The 12,155-nt window shown below is 37.4% G+C and overlaps 1 protein-coding gene across 1 annotated transcript in view; it reads right to left on the minus strand.

Moving 5' to 3' along the window:
- Opn5 (opsin 5) overlaps window positions 1-12,155 on the minus strand; it is a 48,848-nt gene that overhangs the window by 26,712 nt on the left and 9,981 nt on the right. The window contains exon 4 of the mRNA XM_074081690.1: window positions 8,706-9,040. Coding sequence (XP_073937791.1) covers window positions 8,706-9,040 — 335 coding nt within the window. The remainder of the gene's footprint in view (window positions 1-8,705; window positions 9,041-12,155) is intronic.

Below are 12,155 nucleotides of genomic sequence, written 5' to 3' on the forward strand. Positions count from 1 at the left end.
AATAAATCCTGCTAGAGGACCAGAGACATCAGTATTTGCCAGCTCTAGTTCAAGCTGGCATTAAATGTCACAAAAACAATGTTGTTCATAATTACTCAATTCTAGTGAATTAACCAATTAAAACAATATTAAATAACATGGCTGAAAGTAAATTCTCCAAGTTGCATATGGCTCTGCCTGTGGGCCCAATGTATCTGAACTATTCTAGTAGGCATGAGTTCTAAGGAGGGAGGTTCTACCCTCCTTCAGTACGTAAGGAGGGGGTGGAAGGGTAAAAGAGTCATTGTCTACAAGACACTCTGGGTCTCTTCTTGGTCACAGTCATGGTCCAGTCCTACTAACGTGTGAGTCGGATAAAATTCTTGATGTTCTGTGCACACCACTTCAGAATGAAATCTCAGTTCTCCTGACCAGACTCCTTTGCCCAGATATGAGTCAGACTTCACTCACATGCTACCTTGACGAATGAAATGGATGAGAAGAGGACATGGAATTGGTGTGAAAGTAAAAGCTTTTAAAAGGCGGGCCAAAGAGGTGGAATAAATTCCCCACTTAAAACAAAACTGAGTCACATTGCAGAACCAGTTAGACTAGTGACAGCGAAGACATTTCAGTGGCTGGAGGGAAATGAGGTCCATAGATGGCTGAATTAAGAAGGGCAAAGGACAGAGTACTTCCTGCTTTAGGAGAACATGCAATTAGAAGAAGCATAGGGATGAAAACATTGGTTTTTCTATCATGGGTCTAGTTAACAAGTACATGGATTTGTCTCCAAGCCATAGGAAAATGATATTAAAAGATAGTATTAAAAATCCCAGTTCTGAGACTACTGCCTTTCACATATGGGAATGACTGTCACTGAGTGATAAGAGCAACAGAAAGTAGGAAGGTAGGAAACTTGACAGTTTGACCTATCTTATTTGGCCCTGGATCCTCTCATACATGTTGAAACTAAGGGTGATGATATTTAGCTTCTACAATACCTTTTAGAAATTTCAACAATCTAAGTATGCCTACTTTGAGTTTCTTCCTTCCTTCTATTTTGCTAAGAGAATGCCAACTAAGGCCAACGACCCCAGACTCTCCTCATGAATTTCTGAAGATATTTTCCTGAGGTACTTGGTGTACCTGCCATATGCTAAGCCTGATTCTTATCCAAGCAGAAAATATGAATTCATACTTCAAAAGAAAAGAAGAACTATGCAATTTTCTCAAATCTTAAAATATCACTACTCAAAAAACAAGCAAAAGCTGCAATTCAAAAGAGAAGGCAAATTAGGTCATGTCATTCTGTGCATCTGTGTTTTGGAGTTTTGGTCTAAAACTGAGCACAATATTCCCTGACTAGACAGTAGCTGACTTAAAGAACAGGAAATAATGTACAAATAATCTAGTTCAACAAAATAGGAGGTGGGGAAGTCCCTGTTCTTTATGGGTGAACCAAGGGTGGAATGTTAAAACTGGGAAAGGAGCAAATACTCAAGCTGAGAGGCCAGGTGATTTTAGTTATATAAGCTACATACACTATAGCCCTTTAAATAATTGAACTAAATAATTGAAATAAAGCCATTTTATGGACCCTCAGAGCTTTGAAGATAATTAAAATATCATTTCATTCCTCTTCCCCATTCCATTTCACAGATGAGAAAACTAAAGCCCAGAAAGATTAGTTTGCCCAAGAAGAATCAGCCAAGGTCCTGAGCTACCAGTAATAAAATTGATGTTGGCTGAGTGAGGCAGAAAAAGGATTTATTTAAAGGACACTAGTAAATACAGGGCATCACTAGAAATGCTGTACTTAGAATTGAGACCCAGTAAACAGAAATGATACTCAAACCTCTAACTGTGGACCAATTCTGATGCAGAAACCACTGCTGCTGTAGTTGTGACCTTGGGAGAGAACTCCCTGTCTCTGGATCCAAAGTCACTGGGCCTGAAACAGAGTGGTGGCTGGTTCTACGTGGCCACAGCTATACTCTAGCTACAGGGGAGAATCCTGGGAAATGAGTGATTTTCAGTGTTTTGGTTTGGTTTTTTTTTTTTTTTAATTAAGAGTTGTATAGCTCCTACTTCCCAGGAAGATACAAAATATTAGGAATTTCTCAACACTGAAGGGGTTCGGCCTCTGGCAGCCAAAACAAACAACAAATGTTGACTGTGTAAGATCTCTCAAAGGCTAGTGTCAAACTTGGAAGTGACCACAGGTTTGAAATTCTTTTCATCATTCTGACCTAATCCTTTTCTTTAACAAATATATATTAAGCACTTGCCATGTTTGAGGCATCGTGTGAGGGGCTGGAGATACAAAGTCATCAAAAAAGACTTGATTTCCCTGCAGACCTTTATTGACTGGTGGCAAAACAGGCACTGAACAAAATAAGTATATAATTGTAAGTTAATTAAAAATTTGACAAATTCCAAGAAGGAAATATAAAGGTTTCAATGTCACATAAGAAGTCTTGGATTCTGTTTTGGAAATGTTTCTCTCAGAAATGACATTTAAGCTAAGAACAATTAAGAAGTACAAAGGAAAGTAATTGATTAATTAAAAAAGAGCATTACAGCTCAGCTTGCTCAAAAACTGCCCTTACAGTCTGCACAGGGAGTTCCCAGGACCTGCACCCTCATTGACCAGTAACATTTGATGAGCCACACACAAGAGAAGTCATTTGAGGGAAACAACACTGTAGTTTAAGAGTTTTTAAAAGGCTGTACAATCAGTAGGAAAGAACGGAGCAAAACAAAATGTCCCATCAGGTATAAAAGAAGCCCGGGCACTGAATCCAGGGGTCCAGGTACCTCTTAACAGTTATCAAGGTAATTAGACTTAGTTATTCAATTATGTATTTATCCAAGAAATCTCAGGTGCCAGACTGTAGGGTGCAGAAGCAAACAGAACATGCAGCACTTGCCTTTACCTCGCATACGGTCTTACAAAAAGGAGTGACAAACATATAATTCAGTGTGACAAATACCACTGAATGTAACATGCCAAGTGCTCCATCAATAGCAGGGAACTTAAACTGGCTAAAGAGTCAAGAAGGATTTCGGGGAATAAGTGATACTAAGAAAAATCCAAGTCCCACTGGATCTGGCTACTAACTGTCTGTCTGGGTATTATAGGTAAGCAATGAGTGTTAAATGAATGAATATGAAGTACAAACATATATGGTATAATAATATTTAGAAAAACTAATCTACACTTCTGGTATTACCTTCCTGTCATACCACCATTTCCCTAACTAAATCAGTAAGAGTGTTCCCTGCATTGTGTGAATGTTTTTACCCTCAAAAAAATGAACCAGTCACTTCTCAGGTTCTCAGTTGCAAAATAGAAATTTGAAACTTACATGAGAGAAAGCAGTTGAGAGTGAATGGTTTTGAATGAGGGGAAAAATGACTGAGTATCCACAGCTAGAAGCCTGCAGAATAGTGGCATTAAGATCACTCTGTCAACAGCTTAGAGGAAACATGTGGAAATAAAATCCAGGTTTCTACCCTAGAGGATGAAGGGTCTGTAGCCCAGAGCAAGGGAAGACATCAGAGTTGCTGGTAACTGACCTTGAGAAGGTGTTCTGACCCTATCTTACTAAGCTGAGCATCAGGGATCAGGGATGGGGGTGAGAGAAGCAATAGAGTCTCAATACATTTGGGGATATAAGGAGCAGAACACTTTGCCAAAACCCTAGCCATGTTCCCAGTATCTACTGGATGGGTTGTAATAGAAGGGGTAGAAGGATGGGGATGTAGCTTACAAAGATGCATTATAGTTTGTACAAAGAAGACGCAGTGTGTCCCATGAAAACTGTTACTAAGATAAGAAAGAATTAAATATCTCATGACAACCACCACTCATTGGCACCATGACAGTATGAAAATTAACTTGGAACTTATAGGTAGAGGAGGGAAATCCTTGATTGTACTTAATTTATACTAATTATTCAATGTGAAATTTGTTTTACTGGATCAAATGTAGACATAGAGATGACATTGTGTTGAGTCATGGAAATATAAAGATGGTTTACATATACGTATATGTGTGTGTATCTGTTTGTTGTCTGAGAAACTTAAGTCTGCTACAAAAGTCAGCAAAACCATCACTTTAAAAAAATAGAAGGAAGCTACCAAGTTGAGAAAGGTTTGTAGGAAAATGCCAGTTTTGGCTTGATAAGTTCAGACTAACAGAAAGCAGGCTTAGATAATAATCCAGGAAGAAATAATTAAAATAGAAAGAAAACTAAATGATTTTGATCCTAACATCACGGAAGGCTTTATGTTATAAGCTTTTAGACCCACGCTGTTGTAAAGATCAGAAGCACCAAGTGAATAACCATATCGTCAATCCTGAGCAGTATTTGAATTGAGGAAAAGATGTCCAAAACTATAAAAAGTACCAGTTTGAGGTTGTTTCTTGTTAATTTTACTCAGTAGGAGAAGTCAAGGTCAAAAGTAAGTAGCAATTGAAAATAGCTTAAGTATAGGGCAAATGTCACAATACAAAATTGTATTTATTGTTCAATATGGTTGAATTTTTATGTAATTTTTACACAAATATTAATAATTAGAAACATTTTATATTTAGGTTAAATATAAATCTTATATATTCAAATGAAATATATACATATTACATAATACTACTTCATAACATCATTTAGTGTACAAGTTAGAAGAATATACATATATAAAACAAAATCATCAAGACTTTTTCAATGAAAACTATAAACCACTGAAGAAAGAAATTGAAGAAATCATCAGAAGATGGAAAGACCTTCCATGCTCATGGATTGGTAGAATCAACATTGTGAAAATGGCCATACTACCAAAAACAATCTACATGTTCAATGCAATCCCTATCAAAATTCCAATGACATTCTGCACAGAAATAGAAAAAACAATCCTAAAATACATATGGAAACACAAAAGACCTCAAATAGCCAAAGCAATTCTGAGCAAAAAGTCCAATGCTGGAGGTATCACAATTCCTGACTTCAAACTACATTACAGAGCCATAACAATAAAAACAGCATGGTATTGGCACAAAAACAGACATGAATATCAGTAGATTAGAATAGAAGACCCAGACATAAACTTATGCAACTATAGCCAACCTATCTTTCTTCCACAAAGGAGCCCGAAACACATTATGGAGAAAAGACAGCGTCTTCAACAAATGTTGCTGGGAAAACTGGATATCCACATGTAGGAGACTGAAACTAGACCCCTGTCTCTCACCCTGTACCAATATCAACTCAAAGTAGATCAAAGACCTTAATCTGAGGCCTGAAGCTTTGAAACAACTACAGACACTGAAATAAATAGGCAGAGTGAATGACTTCATAAGTAGAATTCAAAAAGTTCAGTATCTAAGAGAAAAGATGAACAAATGGGACTGCATCAAACTAAAAAGCTTCTGCACAGCAAAAAAAAAACAAAAAAACAGTCACTAGACTTAAGAGACATTCCACAAAATGGGAGAAAATCTTTGCCAGCTATTCATCTAATAAGGGACTAATATCCATAATCTACAGAGAACTCAAAAAATTCAACCTCCAAAGAATTAACATCCCAATGAAGAAATAGGCACAAAAATTACATTAAATAAGGAATTCTCAAAGAAAGAGGTACACATGGTCAATAAATTTATGAAGAACTTTCGTGGCTATGAAAGAAATGCAAATCAAAACTACACTAAGATTTTATCTCACCCCAGCTAGAGGGGCCACATTGGAGGGCAAAAACAACAACAAATGCTGGCAAAGGTACAGCAAAACAGGAACACTTATACACTGTTAATGGGAATATAAATTAATATAACCATATGGAAAGCAGTATGGGGATTCCTCAAAAAGCTGAAGATAGAACTGCCATAATGATCCAGTGATACCATTTCTGGGCACACACCAAAAGGAATGTAAGTCACAATACAATAGAAACACCTGTACACTGAAGTTCACTGCAGCACTGTTTACAACAGCCAAACTATGGAAACAACCCAGATGCCCTACAACTGATGAATGGATCAAGAAAATGTGGTTTATATACACAATGGAGTTTTACTCAGCCATAAAGAATAATGGCACCATGTGGTTTGAAGGTAAATGGATGCAATTGGAGGACATTATGTAAAGTGAAGACAGGCTCAGAAAGACAAAGACCATGTTTTCCTCTCATATTGCAAGATAAATCCAAAAGATAAACATACACACAAAACAAACATGATAATATACAAACTTATATGTAGAACATGTTTGTAACAGTAGAACTATTCTATGGAACTCAGGGAAGGAGGGAAAGGAAAAGAGAGAATGATAGAGAGTCAACAATATTGTAAAATATAACATCTGTGAAGACAGAAGATATAAGGATATGTATTGAATGCTATTGAAAAATGGGGGGTAGGAGATAAAGGGGTAAGGGAGAATAATGGAAGAGGTTGAGTGGACCAAAGTAAAGTATACTCACAGTGGGATTACATTGAGAAACCCCTTTGAACATCAATTTAGATATTAATAACAAAAGACAGAACTGTAGAATAGGTACAGTGGGGGCAGGAATACTGGTGAAGGGGAAGGAAAATGAAGGAGATTAAGGTGAGGGAATATAGTTAATGGGCTGTTCATGTACTTATGAGAAATAGAACAAAGAAACCTCTTGCAATAGTTTTAAGTGGGGAGGGGAGGAGATCAAGGGAGAGAGGTAGTGGGGGTGAGCTAACCAATGTACAATATAAGCCTATTTGGAACTGTCACAATGAATCCACCCTGTGAAATGAATAGATCCTAATAAAAAATTAATTAAAAAACAGAAAAACCACAAAAATCATACATATACGCATGTGTAAACATATACATAAATGCCTACACTTATAATTTTGTGAATCTGCTCTAGGGTGACCCTAACTATTTGATCTACACAGTTCAAGTGAAGCAGAACGATGACGCATCAAATTAAATCATGTATGCTGATTTAATACTTCACATATATACCTCACATGTATAATGAGTTTTAGAAGTTACTGATTGAATAAAAGGCCAACCCCTCAAGAATCCACAAAAAATCAAGATGGTAAAGTGTGAATGGGTCAAGTTGAGCAATGAATAGGAGGGAAGATGATGAAGAACAGATGCAGAAATTACAGAAAAGTTTCATGGGAATCAGGACCCAGATGCACTGAGCAAGACTAACCAAGTACCTCAGATCCAATAACATCACTAGGGGATGACAAGAAGAGAGCATATCATATGAGCTCTTGGTAACTTTATGGTATGTCAAACTATAGGACTACTAGGTAACATGAAATCCACGTACTACCGTGAGTGTACTCTGTAAACTATTGAAACAAAAAAGTTTATCCTTAATTTATTTGCCCAGTTCCTAAAACAGTACCTGCTGCAGAGTAGGGCTTTGATTAAATAGAATATGACATAATTTGAATTAATTTGTTTAGATTAAATTTCTTTTTTAAAAAATCACAGAAAAAAACTAAAGGGAGGAACTAGAAATGAAGAAGCTGAAACATGATGCTATGTTTCATGGAATTATTTTCCAACTTTACAACTAATTATCAGAGAGAAGTACATCAGGATTCTTCATTCTGCATTTTCATCCAAGAACCACTCTATTATTAAGCTAAGAGTATAGATTTAGAGCCTCAAAAACTCTGTAATTTGGAAGTGAAATATTACCAGAACGAAAACCTTGGCTTATTAAGAAGCCATGGGGGTATGTATGTATGCTGCTATAGATTCCTGAGACCAGCGGTCTCCAAAATGGGCTGTGAGAACACTTTAGAAGTTTAGAAATCAATCAGTATGATTGATTAGAATACAGGAAGGAAAACTCTGAAGTTCAGTCTACATTTATTTGTATTTTTTAAATATAAGATAAAAATTAGGATGTGCTGATCATTAATACAGAGTTTGATAGTGTTTCCTATATGTCATTTATATTAAAGGTATGTGTACCAATTTTTTTTAGTAGAGGGATGAGATACTCATGAAAGTGTGAAGATCACTGACTTAGACTTTACCAAGAATTTCTGAAAACCATAATGAAAAACTCTGTTCTTTTTAACACCTACTATGCAACATTTGACAGAATGACAGAATTTACTTTATTGAATCTCTACAACACCCCAATGAAACATATAATGTTATTCTTGTTGCCTAAGTGAAGAAGTATAGATTTAAAGAAACTTAAGTATCTAGCTCTGGATCACAAACCCAACAAGTTCAAGTCTATTGTTAAATTGTATGCTCTTTTCCTTGCACCTCTAAATAACTACCAACTCTGAAGCTAGTGTTTATGAAGGAACTCAACCTAGCAGAAATTGCTCCTGTGTTGAGACAAGCTTCCCATCAGAAAGCATATGTGGCAAACTTCTCTTCTGTAAGTAATTTGAGTGGTTGAATGACCAAAGTCCTTGCAAAAATAGCAAAGGCAGCAAGTCATTTTATGATTCACAATACTCATTCTTATTAATACTTTATTCACTAGAGAAATAATCAACTGTGAATCCATTAAACAAATTCGTTAGACATTTTTAAGTGGGGGAGTGGGGTGTGCTTGGATAAGCAAGAACAAAATTCAGAAGCACATAAATGTGAGGATTCTAGGTTTACCCAGTCCCAATATTCCCTATTCCCTTTATCTTTTGAAGTGTTAATTGGTCAGAAATTACTCCTGTAAACTATGGTTGCAGTTACCTTGGTCAGTTTCATTTCAAGCACATGGCTGCTGTGGATCCGACTGTCAAAATGAGCTACTTCTTTGGAAGAGGACTTAACCTTGGCAATGATCTTCACGTAGGAGAACACAATCACAGCCGTTGGGAGCAAGAGGCAGAAGAAGAGGATGTTCAGGATGAAAACCTGACCTCCAACAGAGGCCTGGGCCAGCCACCAGTCCAGGGTGCATGAGGTTCCAAAGGGCTCAGGTGCGTAGTCCCCCAGGCCCACCAAGGGCATGGTGGTCCAGAAGGAAGCATAGGCCCAGATGACTGCCAGGCCGATGTAGGCGTGCTTTCTCTTCAGCCAAACCCCTGGAGGCAGAAGAAAAGCATTACCCCGATGTAATCTGCCCTATACCCAAATACCTACCCTCGATATGTCAAATTCCACCTTCAAAGATTTAATCCACTGAATTCTGGGAGACGTGGGCAGATAACTGAAGCCTGAGGGAGAGTGAAGTAAAGGGAGGAAGTTCCACAACTTGGGCTTTTCTCCAGGAGAATGAAATTTGAGATTTCACAGGGAATTATTTTTCTAGGCACCTAGGAGCTTTGAGAGGGGAAAGTGGCAAAGGCTGGTGAAAGGGACCAATAAAACGAGGAGATGTTATAGACAATGGAGGATCTTGGGAAAACATCTCAAAAGTGTATGTTAGTGGGACTTCCAAGGATCCATGGGAAAGGTGAGAAAGCACAAAGCATTGCTTGTATCTTTTAAGTTCCCTCCTTTCTAAAAGCTTTTGTGTTTCTCATCTCCTTTGTCTTCCTAAGAACTTGGTTGGTGAGTGGGAGGTGGGAGGTCATGCTTATGCCCTGTGGTGGAGGATTGTGCTTGGTGATTCGTGGAGCAGATTTTGAATCTTCAAATGTTATTCACAGGGCAATCGCACTTCCACCACCATGATGAGAGAGGCAGAGAGTCTAAGTAGATTATATCCTTTTCTGCAAAAGTTAATTCTGTGAAAATATCTTCAGGAAGACAAAAAATGAGCTCCATTTTTCAGCACTACTCCCTTCACCAAAAGAGAATTCTATGAGGAAGAAATACGCAGTCATCTTTTAAAAGCTGAAAAGCACTAGTGATCAGTTTCCAAAGTTCAACACAACCACCAAAGACAAGTCAGCCAGATCTTGTGCTGCAAGCTGTCATGGGAAATTACCTCCACACCTCCCTCATCACCTCACATGAAGACAGCCAGGCAAGTGGCTCCTTACTCCTTTGGGTTTGTAGTAGTAATAAAAACTAAATGATTTCTTCAACGTAGACTTGGGGTTTACCTTTGCTTATGTGTGAGTTTAAGTCAGTAAGGCACTAATTCTTCCAATTCTAATATTTGACCCTGCTTATGTAACCTTTCTAGATACCCAGCGTTCTTAACAGCAAAGCAGGAAGAAACGGTGATATACTGCTTACAGATTTTGATAAAGGTTAAATGAAATAGCATAAGAAGCCTGCTTTGCAAACTATGAAACTCTGTATTAACATGAATATTCACTCTTGTGTAAGTGTGTCTTATTTAGCAATAACAAGAAATATTCCAGATTGTTTCTGTGCTCTATTGTCTCCATTTTTTTTTCAAATGCCTGGCATTTTGTTTCATGAAATGCAAATTTCTCAAGCCCAGCCAGATAAGGGTAATGATCATGTAGCCACAAAATATGTCAGCTCTTGATTATCCACTATAAGGCATAAAACACTGGCAGAAATAATCACATATATTGATAAGAATGTGCATAGGCATACGTATAAGCATTCATGGTTAGGGTTACTTAGTGAGGTGTTTTATACTTACATTCCAGTATGGTGAAATGCTGTCAAGTACAGGAGGGAGTAGATTAGTAGATTGGTTCTGTGTTGCTCCAGAAGTCAGAACTAGGACCAATGGGTGGAGGTTACTGGGAGGCAGTTTTGTCTCAATATAAGGAATAACATTGTAACAATGAGAGCAGACCAATCAGAGAATGGGCTGCCTTGTGCAGTAGTAAGCTCCCCGTCACTGGTCACTGGAATTATTCAAGAAGAGGCCAAGTGGTCATCTCTGAGGGATGCCTTAAAACAGTTTACCACATTACATGGGAGAAAGGTCTACATGTCCCCGAGTGACCTTCTAATTCCAACATTCTAGGACACTGTGTGGAGGGTTTAATAGTGCATCAGATTAAATGATGAAATATGATTGAGGTCCAACCTTAGAAGAAGCTAGACAGTATATACAGCTCCCACGCAGTTCTGCCCACAGTGATTCTGGTGGTGGCAGTATCCTCTCTTTAGTTGTCACAAAGCTTAAGGTCAAGAATATTTTTTAAAACAGGGACATGGAAGTTTAGTATTCCTCAAATACTCTCAGGAAGTTGAACTTTTTGCCTTCTTGTTTAAAAAAATGTATAGTTAAATTTAAAATCTGTTTGACATGACTGAAAATAAGATTATAGAAAGAATTAGACCCTGATGTCATACAGAATATGCAAAATTATGTATTTTTATCTTATTGGAAATTTCGATTCAAACTATTTCTATTGGAAGTTTTGAATGTTTAAGAAAGGAGGTACAAAATTCTTTATGAGCGTTGAATCATGGAGACAGTGTTTCATGTGCTCCTCACCTCCACCCCAATCATGGTCTCCTTGGAGTTTGGGACTGCTGACTTTTAAAATATAAAGGAAAATTCTACCTTATCTGAGAGTACCAAGGGAACTTCATTGTTCCCACCTCAGTTTTCTGGCCATACTCTGTCCTCAGGGTCTCAAGCATGCTGGTTAACAGACTGACAATCAAACAGCTTCATACAGAGGGAGCCAGAACTGTCCCCTGGTTGTGCCTGGGAAACTTAAATGCCCCACACTTCTCTTGTTGGTTAAGTAAATTTCCAAAACCCCCAAAGCAAAAGTACTAACAGTTACTTTCAACAGCAGAATGGTCTAATCTTAAAAAAAAAAAAAAGACTCTGAGAACTTATTGCTGTCTCACCCTTCTCCAATTTTCTTAGTCATCTTTCTACCTACCAATGCTATAAAAAAAAAATTGAGAGATATTTCTGTATGTGTGTCCTTTTATGCAGGAGCAGCTGCATGGCTTTCTAAACTTGGAGGTGAACATTTGGAATTTCTTGTCTCTGAAATCATAGGGAGCCTAAGTCCTAAAGGAGAATCACAAACAGCCTTTCTTATAATCACACTTGTTACATAAGTAATCAGCTAAACATCTCAAACCTAATGTCCTATTGTTTACTTGACAAAATATGGTAGAAGCTTCTACTTTAGACAAGAAAGTGATACCTTTTAAAAGCATTGTAGCCACACATAAAACATTATTATAAAACTAGTATTATAAGAAACCTACATTGATATAAGTCGAATACTTAAATAGACAATAGAATAAGATAAGCTATAAATAGAAATAGTCTTGGTCTCTGAAGTTATTTGCAAC

Source organism: Castor canadensis, chromosome 8, assembly GCF_047511655.1.
Source record: "Castor canadensis chromosome 8, mCasCan1.hap1v2, whole genome shotgun sequence".
NCBI lineage: Eukaryota > Metazoa > Chordata > Mammalia > Rodentia > Castoridae > Castor > Castor canadensis.